General features: G+C 43.2%; 1 protein-coding gene across 3 annotated transcripts in view; it reads right to left on the reverse strand.

The window, feature by feature from the left end:
• The window catches only part of ARHGEF12 (Rho guanine nucleotide exchange factor 12), a 104155-nt gene that overhangs the window by 48424 nt on the left and 42200 nt on the right, over positions 1-13531 (reverse strand). For 2 of the 3 annotated variants that reach the window (XM_073320749.1, XM_073320752.1), the window contains exons 4-5: positions 12168-12224; positions 212-310 (exon numbers count right to left, since the gene is read on the reverse strand). In XM_073320749.1, coding sequence (XP_073176850.1) covers positions 212-310; positions 12168-12224 — 156 coding nt within the window. The remainder of the gene's footprint in view (positions 1-211; positions 311-12167; positions 12225-13531) is intronic. The other variant, XM_073320750.1, reaches the window with a different exon arrangement.

Here is a 13531-nt window from a genome sequence, read left to right on the forward strand (position 1 = left end):
TTCAGACACTGGAGAGGGGAGGCCCCATGCAGTGCAGCAATGCAATGCTACTCTTGTCCTCATGCATCTGATCATCCATCTGTGATGACTACAGCTCCCTGCCCTAGAGGATTACTTTTAGAATCTTCTCCCTACCCCTCTCATGCTCCTCTGCCCTAGACAGAAGCCCTGTGCACTACTGTCTGCTAGCATATTTAGCAAGTTAGCTTACCTTCTTTGACTGACTGCACAAAGACTGGATTGTCTCCACTAACTGTCAGCCCAAATCCATTTTCATCCCGCTGGATAATAACACAACGCTGAACGAGACCTGCATAAGTAAGGTGGGGAAAGGGGAGAAAAGAGAGGGGAAAAATACAAAAAAAAGACACAAGCTAGGCATCAGTCCACAAACTTATCTTGCTAGAACACCGCAAAACACTGAGTGAAATCTGTGCTAGAAGAAACAAATAGGGCATCAGTCCAGAAACAAACAAACAGATACGTATGTCAAGACAGGTCAAGCTCACTGAATTGGTTACACGACAGAGATCTATAGCAGAGATGCAGACAGTTCTGGCACATCAGACGAGACTGGAGGTAAAAGCAACCTTTAAGAAAAGCAACTATGAACACGAATCATTGTGCACAATCGCCCCCTCCCCATCCCAATAATTCCCTGTACACCACCTGTATCTGCCATACATAACAAAGAGTACCAAATAATATATTTACATATGACCAAATTAACACAGACACCCCCACAGATAGCTCAAACTAAAGTCAGCAGACTGTGCTGTAAACTTTTACAAATCAAAACAAGTCTTCATAGAAACATAGGGCAGGCAGGAACCTTCAAGGTCATCTAATCCCTCCCTCCATGCTAAGGCAGGAGCAAGTAAACCTAGAGCAGTGGTTTTCAACCTGGGGTCTGCAGACCCCTGTGTGTCCACAGACTAGGTCTAAAATTTCCAAAGGGGTTTGCACTTCCATTCAACATTTTTGGGGGGTCTGCAAAGGAAAACAGGTTGAAAACCACTGACAAGTGTTTGTCCAACAAGTTCTAAAAACCTGAAAATGATGGAGATTCCACAACTTCCCCTGGTAGCCTATTCCAGAATTTAACTATCCTTCTAATTATAATGTTTTTTCTAATGTCTAATCTAAACCTCCCTTGACGCAGACTAAGGCCATCACCTCTTGTCCTACCTTCTTCACTGGATGTAGAGAACAATTGGTCACCATCCTCTTTCTATCAGCCCTTAACATTTTTGAAGACTTATCAGGTTCCCCCCTTCAGTCTTCCTTCCTCAAGACTCAACAGGCTCAGTTTTGTTTTGTTTCTAACTTTTCCTCACAGGTTTGGTTTTCGAAACCTTTTATCATTTTTGTTGCTCTCCTCTGGACTCTCTCTCCCATTTGTCCACATCTTTTCTAAAGCATGGCGCCTAGCATTGGACACAGTACTCCAGCTGAGGCCTCACCAGTGCTGAGCAGAGTGTGAGGATTACCTCCCATGTCTTACGTACAAGAGGTCCCTTAATACACTCCAGAATATTGGCCCTTTTTGCTAATTGTTGACTCATTCAATTTGTGATCCACCATAACCCCCAGATCCTTTTCAGCAGTATTATCCCTCACACAGCCAGGTCGTCCCATTCTGTAGTTGTGCATTTGATTTTTCTCTCCAAAGGGAAGTCCTTTGCACTTGTCTTTATTAAGTTACATCTTGCAGATTTCAGATCAATTCTCCAATTTGTCAAGGTCTTTTTGAATTTTAATCTTGTTCTCCAAAGTGCTTGTAACCCCCATTTGCAAACCCCACTCCACTGTCTGAATAATTCTTGAAAATACTGAATAGTACCAGACCCGACTCCTGCAGGACCCCACTAGATACACTCTACCAGTTTGACAGCAAAAGTATGGTCTTTCAAGCAGTTGTGCGTCCACTTTATAGTAATTTCATCTGGACCACATCTCCCTACTTTGCTTATGAGAAGGGGGGACTGTGTGAAAAGCCTTACTAAAAATCAAGATATATCATGTCTACTGCTTCCCACCCCCACCCACTAGGCCAGCAACCCTGTCAAAGAAAGAATTAGGCTGGCTTGGCATGATTTGTTCTTGACAAAATCCATGGTGGCTACTCCTTATAACCTTATTATCCTCCATTTACAAACTGATTATTAAATAATTTGTTCCAGTATCTTTCCAGGCATCAAAAGTTAGGCTGACCGTCTATAATTCTCCAGGTTCTCTTTGTTCCCCTTTTTAAATATAGGTACTATGTTTGCCATTCTCCAGTCCTTTGGGACCTCACACATCCTCCTTGAATTCTCAAAGATAATTACTAACCCTTCTGACATTGCTTCACCTAGTTCCTTAGGTACTCTAGCATGAACTTCATCAGGTCATGCCCATTTAAATACATTTTAGTAATCTAAATATCCTTTATCCTGTTCTTTCCTTGTTTCATGCCTCTCTGCAAACCAACTACCCTACCTCTGGAGCTGAAGAATCCCATGGGGTTATTCAACAGAGCAGAGACAGGGCAACAGCAGTAAAGGCATAAGCCATGTCTATTTTGGCCTGCCAGCACTCGGAAACTAGTAATATCCCATTTCCCATTGAGTGGCAGTGATCCCGTGATCAAAGCAAAGGGCCAAAAGCTAGGAAATTCTAATCTCTGCTCTTCCTTCAATTTGCCGCGAGACCTAGGGCAAGTCACCTACTTGTGCTGTGGCTTAATGTCTAAATCGGCAGAGTGGGGATATAAATACTGCTGCTGAGATTAATTTGTTTACGTTTGTACAGCATTTTTTTGGAGTTAAAGTGCTATGGACGTCTAGTGTTCTCTTGGAAATGGAATGAAGAAAAACCAGACACTTCTTTCACAGGTGAGAGGGAAGCGGCCCATTCATTCCTAGTTTTCTCTGCTCTGAGTACCAATTCTTGCTAATTGTGGTGAGAGTCTCCAATAAGGACACCTGCCCACTGAACCCAAACTCATTTTATATACTCCACTAAACAACTTTAGATTACTAAAGAGATGAGCTTCATCACATTTGTGAGCTTGCAGTCAAAGGTTCCATATCCCTCCCATAGCCAATCCTCTGAGCTATCCACCACCCTTATTAGTTAATATATAAACTAACAAACAACAACCAGCAGCTCTTTGTATTAGACTACATAGTCTTTGTGGTAGAAAGTGCGTTCCCTGAATGTTCGTACACTGAATAGCACAATAGGGCCCTACTCTGATGGGGGACTTTAGCACTTAGTGTCATACAAATCATCTTTAAAGCATTTTACACTCCACCAGTTAACAAAACAAGGGACCATCCTTATTTCCAAACATTCATTCTACTTGTTCATTTACGCAGCGACACCAGGCAAGACTCTTCTGCTACAGGGAGCCAGTGGGGGGAGATGGGAGTTTCTTTTCCAGCATCATTCAGTGTCCTAAGGTTGTGGATATTTCTTGTGGGGAGGGAGGGAGGGAAGGAAGGAATAAATAGGGCGATGAAAATATTATCCCAGTAGGAATTCTGTTGGAAAGGATGAGTGGTAGTAGGGTGTGAAGGAAACCTTGGACCCGATCCTGGTCTCTCGCCACTTTTTACACCAGCGTAGCTATACTAACTTCCCTGGGAGTTACTAATGTAAATGAGGAGTATAATCAGAACACGCTCCGCCCTGTATTGTCTGTGGTGCCAGAACCACTGCAGCCTTCTACTCACATCACCATCTAGCAACAAATCTTTCCCTCCACCCCAAAGCCAAAGCCCTTATGTTTTCCTCAGTGACAAGCAGCAAATTGATGGAATGGGACCAAGAGAGGGGGGATGAGAAGCAGAGCTAAAGAGAAGCACTGAGCTTTACACCCCACATTTACTTCCGTGAAAGAATATCCCTTTCTTTCGCTCACCTCCAATTTCTCTACATGACCAATCTTCTCTCAGCCTCACTTCACAAGAATGATGCCCCAGGGCAGGGTGTAGGAGAGGGAACCTGTGCTATTTCAAACAAACAGCTCTTTTTAAACTCTGCTGCCAGACCTTCAGGTTTTATGAAAACAGGTAGTCTTTCTACGAGTAAGAACCTTCCCAGTTTAAAGGCACAGCATAATCTTGCCAATGCATTGTCCCTTTATTTCTTGCATGGGTTGGCTTTTATTTCTAGAATCAATAATACTGGAGATGGTTCTACTGAGGAGTTTTCTCGCCAACTAAACCTGGTGCCAAATGCAGAGTAATACATAAGGGAGTGTAATACGCTACCTGAGAGCTTCTTCCTGACATGTAATTTACATCCCAAGATGGTCTTCTTTGGATTTTACAGATACAGAACAAGCCAGCAGATGAATGGCAGAGGAGTCCAATTAGGACCACAGCGGTCAGAATTTATTAATCACCATCTCCTCCCTACAACCATTCACAGAGAAAGGTGCTCCCGATCCTTTCCCTAATCTTAAGTAGAGCTTGACATTAAACCGGAACTCGAGTCTTCGCTTTGAGTACTGGATATCCCACAGCTAGCTGACAAAGGTACCAATATCACATGTGCTGGAAACAAAAAACTGATCCCATGATCATTCTTTATGGGGTTTCTTGTTTGTTCCTTTGAAAGACCTCATACTAGCCACTGTCAGAAAGGATCCTGGACTAGCCTGGTCTAACCCAGTTTATCAATTTCTATGCCTGTGCCAGGGAGGGGAACAAGAGCAAGACTCGACTGCATTGTTTCACTCTGCCCTGGCAGCAAGAAAGAATAACCATGTAAAAGTTGGTCATTTGTTCACTTCTATTAATTAAAATACATTAAACTTAAACAGCTGAACTAGGGAGTTTTAAGAAAACATTGTTATTCTGTTCTTGACTCCTGCACCTCTGTTCTTATGAAACTGGGATCTCGTAACAATATGCGATCTTGCATTGGATACTTAATCCAGTGGCATACAACTTTGATGATCTGGAGAACTGTGACTGACTGGAGTTATGAAAAACCACACCCAAGACATGTTGCTGGTTGTTTTCAAGGAGCTTTGGCACTCTTGTCACTTAGTATCACAAATTCATGAAATATCATAATCGAAATGTTGCAATGAAATATCAGAGCAGCACACCTTGATTATGGGGAGTCTGTAGATTCAGTGCGACACAGAAAGAGCAACAAGTTAATAATTAAGTGGCAGCCTTCAGTCATCTCTCCTGCCTTTATAGAATTCATTCCAATCCTTGCTGTTTCTATTTCCTTAGTAGGAGTCTATGCTTGTAAAGGTGTCTTGAGACCTCTTGTGGGAGACCTCACTTTGCAGTCTCCATCTTTCCAGCCAAGGACCAGGTTGTACTGTAGATCAATAATTACATTTTATCACCAAGGGAACACCTTGCATCCCTCAACAACCGACCTTAATCCCACTCTAAGCCAGCAGGGGCAAGAAGTGAAAATTAGTCTGAGCTGGGGGAATGAAGAGGTGTCACCTTAACTGTGATTTCCGTATTTAATTTCATATTATGCAGTCCCCAGTGGGGACTTAAGTTCTAAAAGGACAAAATTAAGAAAAAATCCCTTCTCATATCCATTACAGAGACGGGGGGGGGGGGGGGGGGACAACAAAAAAACCTATTGGGCTCTTGGCCTTAGGCCATATCATCTCAAGAAATTCATATTTTACTTACACAGGTTTGAGCTCGACCCATATTAGAAATGGAGAGTTCCAAGGAAAGCCTAGACACTAGCCATTCCGTAGGTGGCACTTTTCCCTCTGATTCATTACCGGACCAATACCACAATGCTAGGAAGGGCTGTGATTCTGGAGGTGCGGTCTCCTGGACGACAGGAAGAGTCAAGGTCCTAGCTTTTCATGGTGACGGACATTTCATGGTACTTTTAAGGGTGTTTGACCTCTGACTGTTTGAACAATTACTTTCTGACTGAAGAGGTTATTCTTAATTTCCCCTCCTACACATTATTATACATGTGAAAGACTGCATGAACAGAACAGCTCTATTTCACCACCCAGGAACAGTCAGCAGTGAGTCTGATCCATTAGAGAAACTCTAAAGTGCTTTGGGATCTTTAAGTGTTAGTTATTACTTGAGCTGGTTGGGAATTTTCTGTCTGATTTTCTGATGGAAAATGAAGGGGGTGGAGGGGTCAGCAGCAAATCAATATTTTTCCAAATTTTGAATATTTCACTTTTTAAACTGACCCCAGAAGTTTCATTTTGAATCGGTTCTACATAACATTAAACTGTATTTGCCTATCAGCACATTGCTTTACAGGAGTTGTAACAGTCCTTCAGGAAGCCCAGTCCACAGGCGAGAATGGGAGTCTGAACTACATCTTCCATAATGCATTGCAGATTTCCCTCAGACTGAGTGGTGGTCATGGGAGTGACATGTCGCTGGGTGCATTATGGAACTTGACCCATAAGGGAAAACGACTCCCATGTTGCAATGTACCACCGTGGAAAAATGCAATTTTATATTGAACAGATTTAAAACGAAGTGTTCCAGGTCAGTTCAACAAACCGAAACCAGCCATTTTGATCAAGAATTATTAAATGTTTTGTTTCAATCAAAAAATGGCAACAAATTCTGCATTTCCTTTCCACGCAAAATTTTGAAATGTCAACCTTTTGTCCCAATTTGCAATGACAACAAATGTTGGAATGTCCCACAGGATGGAAGTTTCAAATTTTACTCAACTCTAGTTATTACTTCAATGTATGGGTTCTTCACACAAATACTCCGAGATCAGAATTGTTCAGAGATTCTTCTATTCATCGGAAACAGAAGTCATTCTTCCAACTCACATGGAAAGGTTAGTGCAATATATAATGTCTTGATAAGACTTGGTATCAATGGCATTAAAGAGCATTCACAATTTGCGCCTGGATATCCTTACTATATACAGGCCTGGAACTTTTAATCATTACAAATAGGAGCATCTGCTTCCCTGGAAACAGCACATTCAACCCCTGTGGCTGAGTGCCTCATTACACTCCAAGCCATTTCTGGCCATTTTAAGTGCAATGACGAGGGGTTCCCAAGTGTCCTTTCAAGGCCTCACTGGCTGGAAAAACAGTAGCTGTGTCAAAGCCACAAGGGCTTTATGGCTCCCTACATTGGCATCCCATAGAATCGAATCAAGCTTCAAGGTCTCAGACCTTAACTTCAAAAGCGCTCCATGGCTTGGCCCCAGGATATCTGAAAAATCTCAAGCAAAGACCGTGGTCGACAATTTCGCTCCCCGGCACGATGGAACTGTCGACGATAAGAGTAAAGCTGGTCTGTGCAGGAGACAGAACTTTCTCCAGGGATGGTCTAGGACCGTGGAATGAACCTGTCCAGGGACCATCACAAATCTCATTAATTTACACTCCTGGTGCAAGGTGCATTTCTTTGACCTTGCCTTCTCTAATGAAAACAAAGCAACACGTACGGTTGTATAAATAAGTTTTAAAAAGACACCACCAAAACAAGACACTCCACTGCACACCCTTCTCCCTTGGGGGAGAGGATAAAAGAACAAACAAGACGTGACAGATGTGTAGTCACGTGGCTTAATGCACTACTGGAAAGTGCTCAGATAGCACAGTGACAAGCATTGCATAAAAACCCTATACCAAAAAAAACAAAAAAACAACCCAGAACAGAAAAGATGGGAGGGACTAACGTGAACAAAACAGGAAGAGTGAAGAAAGAAGAATCCTCCAGGGCTCCATCAGGGACATAAGGATAGAAACTCTATTTTCAAAAGAAAATGAAATGAAACAACCTTCACATCCTAAGAGTGGGAATGAGGAAATTAATACTCAGTGGGTCTAGTCCGCCTTATGGAGCAATGACCTGCAAGAATGCCCACATCATTAAATGTACAAGAAAAGATATTTTGTGGAAGAAAAAAATTAAAAAGGATGTAAAGAGAATTCTCAAGATCACAAAAACTATTTGCCACAAATTAACTGAAAAATTAACTAAGCTAGCTGGCATTGAGCCCAAGATCCTGATTGGTAATTTTCGATCTAAAAGCAGTTTATACGGACTAAAATTACACTCCATGAAAGAGACATAAGAGATATGCCAAAAGATTCAGCTGCATTATAATGGCACTAAACAGTACTGAGATACAGTTCTCAGACCACACTGGGAAACTTTTACTCTCATGTTCACAACTTCACTGAATACACAGACAGGAGAAGGGTAGCTAGATTGATGAAACAGAAAGTTAAACATTTTAAGTTTGCTTGATCACAATCAATTTCTAGTCATTAGACTGGTGTTGCCTGCCTAATCCCCAACCCACTGAAAAGAGTTGCTCAAGGACCCTTGGCTTATTGCTACTTCAAATAAAAATGTCAAGAGTTACAAAGAACACACATATATTAAAGACACACCTCATTTTCCTGTTGCCACTCAAGATATTTCTATTACTAAGTGCCCAATGGCAAGCCAGAGACAGTATTAATATCCAGTTACTAGCAAAAATATATATATTAGTGCAGTATTTCTGCTTGTAGGCTCTTAAAAAGTTTGGTCCCATCAGAGCAAACAGCAGGCTTCTCCACACGTATCACAGGGCTGGGGAAGGTAGAGAGAGAAGTGAGAAGGTAGGGTGAGGTCTAACACAGCAAAAGGCCACTGGAAAGGAAGGAGAACTGGAAACTGTTCTCCTGGCTAGCTCCTGGCCACAGACAGAGCATCTGCAGGAAATTTTGGCGGAAGTGAAGGCTTAAGTCAGGAAGTCATCTTTCTCTATGAAGACGTGAAAAGCCAGGACATTGCACAGAGTGAGCAAATAGTATAAACACAGATACATTCCACTAGGCATACCAAACATTTCCTGTAATTAACAGGGAACACAGTCTGACTATGTGACAGTTAAGCAGCTTTAGAAAAAAGTTAGTTGAGGTTCAAGGTATTTGGATATGGCCAGCATGGCTGCCGGGTCACTAACTAGCCAGCGTTCACTATGGAGAAGCCCTGGCTAGCTAGGAATTGGTAAAGGGTTCCACAGTATTAGTTTGTCAGCAGGAACATTGTAAAATGCTTATGTTTGGTCTTCAGGCAAGTCGTTTCCTTGTTCCTTCCTTCTGGAGATGACAGATATACAGCAGGGCAGGCCTGACCCAACATCAGCTTCCAGCTGCACTGAAACAGCCCATACTCTCTCAAGACCAGATTCAGATCCCTAAGCAGGACCGCCCCGGGGGGAGGGGCGTGCAAGTGTGGCAATTTTCCACAGGGGCCCCCACGAGAGTTTTCAGCAGCACTTCAGCAGCGGGTCCTTTAGTGCTGCCAACACACCCAGAGTGAAGGATCCGCCACCGTTTCTTCTGCTTCGGCAGCAATTTGGCGGCGAGGGGTCCTTCCGCTCCATGTCTTCGGCGAAGTGCCGCCAAGACCCAGAGCAGAAGGACCCCCACTGCCGAAGACTCCAGGCCCCCTCAATCCTCTGGGGGGCCCTGTCTCTAAGGAAGGTGGTGCGGCAACCTGGGAAATAAGTTTGTCTCAGCTTATGAACGTTCTGTTTTGTGAAATGTTTATGATTTGAACTTTTTCAGTGTGTATGAGAGCCCCCATTTTGGTAGCAGAAACAGACTGTCTGAGCAGCTGAAATAGGGCCATCAACACTGCACAGTTCTATCCGGACGGGACACTAGGATTGCTACTGGCAGAGCCACTGACGTAGCAACCTCTGCCTGAAAGGAAATAGTGAAAGGGTCAGAACATGGAAAATCCTCAGTGGAAGAACTGAAAAGGTGTCTCCAACTGCTTTTAAAGGGACTGGCTTCTTGGCTTAGTGTGTGTATCAACTTCCAAAAACAAGAGACAGGGAGGTTGGTGGCAGGCAGGGCATGCCTTTCCTCATGGGGGTGGGAGGGACGGATTGTATTCTGGCATTTGTTTTGCATAGATCTGTAACTCTCCTGCCAAGACTGAAGTAAGAGTCCATTGAAAGATTCCTGTGCAAAGCCTGTGTTCCTTACTTTGCGTACCATATGTCCCCAAAGAATTAAACTACAAATCAGAGCGGCCACAGGAGGGGGAACTCCGGGGAAGCATGCACAAGCAACTCTGAGGTTTGGAAAGTCTCTGTACTGCTCTTGGGACTAGGGCAATTGCACTGCAGAGAGCCAAGTCCCAAGGAAGGGTTTCAGGTAGGGAGTCTGCACCCTGACGTATTCCCTAGAGGCTCAGAGCTAGAGACAGTGCCTGGGCTCTGCCCAGGCAGCTCCAGCTCACTTGGAAGCATGCAGGATCCAAAGGTTGGTCCACTTATTACAGTCGGGTGACTGTCAGTACAGAGCCTCAGCTATGTCAAAAGAAAAGGAGTACTTGTGGCACCTTAGAGACTAACCAATTTATTTGAGCATAAGCTTTCGTGAGCTGCAGCTCACTTCATCGGATGCATACTGTGGAAAATACAGAAGATGTTTTTATACACACAGACCATGACTATGCCCACATATCTATTCAGGGGACACCATCACAGGGCCAAATAACATCAGCCACGCTATCAGAGGCTCTTTCACCTGCACATCTACCAATGTGATATATGCCAGCAATGCCCCTCTGCCATGTACATTGGGCAAACTGGACAGTCTCTACGTAAAAGAATAAATGGACACAAATCAGATGCCAAGAATTATAACATTCATAAACCAGTTGGAGAACACTTCAATCTCTCTGGTCACTCGATTTCTGATCTCAAAGTGACTATCCTTCAACAAAAAAAACTTCGAAAACAGACTCCAACGAGAGACTGCTAAATTGGAATTAATTTGCAAATTGGATACAATTAACTTAGGCTTGAATAGAGACTGGGAATGGTTGATTCATTATAAAAAGTAACCTATTTCCCCTTGTTTATTCCTTCCCCGCCCCCCAGCACTGTTCCACAGACGTTCTTGTTAAACCCTGGATTTGTGCTGGAAATGGCCCACCTTGATTATCATACACATTGTAAGGAGAATGATCACTTTAGATAAGCTATTACCAGCAGGAGAGTGGGGTGGGGGGAGAGAAAATCTTTTGTAGTGATAAACACCCATTTTTTCATGGTCTGTGTGTATAAAAACCATCTTCTGTATTTTCCACAGTATGCATCCGATGAAGTGAGCTGTAGCTCACGAAAGCTCATGCTCAAATCAATTGGTTAGTCGCTAAGGTGCCACAAATACTCCTTTTCTTTTTGTGAATACAAACTAACATGGCTGTTACTCTGAAACCTGTCACCTAGGTCAGTGACAGACTGATCATCTACCATCCCTATTGGTCTCAGACTCATACCAGCTGGAGGCCCAGCTTACCTTTTGACTACGGATCTCTTTAGGAGTGATAATGACACAGCACGCCACAAGTGTACTGTGCAGGGGGAGGGGAGGACAGTCAAAAGAGAAGCACTCCTGAGGGAGGCTAAAAGGGGAAGATGAGCAACCATGGGCTATGTGGTAAATGGTCTTCCTTGAAAGATGTTCTGTTATGGCACATCTTGGGTGAAATGGGAACTAGAAGATGTGAGCTTTTCCTGGCAGAATCATGTGCTGATTTATATGGGCCTGAAGACTCTGAGAACACAAGGGTGCAGCAAGATGGGAGTTCAAGGGATGCTACCTTACCAGAATGAAGTAAATAGAGTGAACGTTCTCACCAAAATAAAATTAATGTGATCATTTTGAATATCTATCTATATAGTTAAATCTTCTGCAAGGGTTTCATGAGGAACTGTTTCTCCATTTTACGAAACTGAAAAAACTGAAACTGCAAATCATTTAAAAAAAAAAAAACCCACTGTCCCAGACAGCTCAACCACCATGGTTAAAACAAGATGTAGACAGTTCTGCATCAGCACCAGACTGGACTGACTTAAGTGTGTTAATAAACTGCCTTGACTACTTGGTGGTAGAGAGATTCTCCAAGCGCAGCAGGCCCAGCAAGTTGTCCCAACTGGTAACAGAAGACAGGAGAATATAGAAGACAGTCTACACTTCTTACACATGGGTTAGTATCCAGCAGTTACATGCTTGCACATTTAAACTGCATTAAAAACCCAGCTTCCCTCTCCTACTGCAAAGCAAGCCATGCAGAGCAAGTAAAAGGCAAAGGCCTTGGGCGCACAGGCAGACAGCATAGAGCAGACAGGAAAGATGCAAGGCTACAGCGGCTGCTTCAGCTTACCATACGTCTCGGATCTACTCTCCTCCGAGCTAGACTTTGTCTTCTTGGAGGAGCTATCTGCACAAGAGCAGGAGAAAAGGAGAAAGAAAGAGAGATATAGAAAATATGGAGACCAAACATGAGAAAAAAAACACTTCAAGGAAAAAACAGAATGATTTCTATGATCAGGTTAAATCGTGAAAAACACAAATAGGGTACGAACAACACATAGGTGATAACACTTGGAATAAGTTAGTGTGAACACACGTAACCACATACTGAGAGGGTCTATCACAGAAGACAAAGTGCAGTAAACGAAGTTCTCTCCTATGCCAACAAGTGAATTAGAGAAGTTACTCTAGATAGAAGTGTTGGGGTCATACAGAAGCCATGGCATTCATCTCTACCATAAAACAGCTTGCATATATGGAAGTGCACAATGCTTGGAATCCACCTTTAGAAAGGCAAGAGTATTATGGAGGCTAGAATAAAAAGTCTATCTACAAGACTAGACCACAGATACCTTAAATGCTAGGGCAGACCAACAGCCCTTAAAAGCAAGAGAATGGGTACTGGGATTAAAAGGTCCCAGGATCATCTGCTTTGCTTTCCAGGCAGCCAAATTCTAAACCTGAAGTTCAAAATCCTGTGACCGTCTCCGATGCAACTCAAATAAAAATATGTTACTTTTACCTAACCCTAAAGAGAATGGAGATACTCATTAAATTCCCCCTGCCTCCGGAAAAGTGCGTTTTAGAAGCCCACTTTAAATGTATTTGTTCTGCACACCAGAAAGGAACCACGCAGCTAGTGGCAGAAATGTTACAACACAGTTTGCAAACAGTAGCTTGATCCACTCTGTGCAACAACACACCCTTCATATCCCAGTCTACAAACTTCAGATTCTACTCTGACCTGTTCCACAGTCCCCAGAGAACAGCAGGACCAGAGTGCACAAACATGAGAAACACACACTGCATGGGGCCAGCAGGCTTACACGCAAGAGCCTGTCAGACAGTTTTAAGAACACACAACAGTCACTGGGTTAGTGGGTTAGGGAGAGAGGAAAGAATCTTTGCATGCAGTCCAGTGCCCAAGACAGCGTTAGACTCTAAAACTAACAAAGATGGTCCAAGTTTCACAGAAGGGCATAGGAAGAGGATGAAAGAGAAAAAAAAATGGATACCACCTCCATCAAAATTAAGTTTTAATTTAAAAATTCAAGTGCAGCTTCATCCTTAAGGCTGCAGAGAGGGTTCAAAACCCACTGGAACTGGAGGTCAGTTGCTGCTGTGACCACACGACCTTTTACATGTCCACATTTCCTCCACCAAGTAAGACCAGCCACAAGCTAAAATATTTGCTTCCTGAGCATTTGGGCTATT

The sequence above is a fragment of the Lepidochelys kempii genome, chromosome 22 (genome assembly GCF_965140265.1).
Source record: "Lepidochelys kempii isolate rLepKem1 chromosome 22, rLepKem1.hap2, whole genome shotgun sequence".
Taxonomy (NCBI): domain Eukaryota; kingdom Metazoa; phylum Chordata; order Testudines; family Cheloniidae; genus Lepidochelys; species Lepidochelys kempii.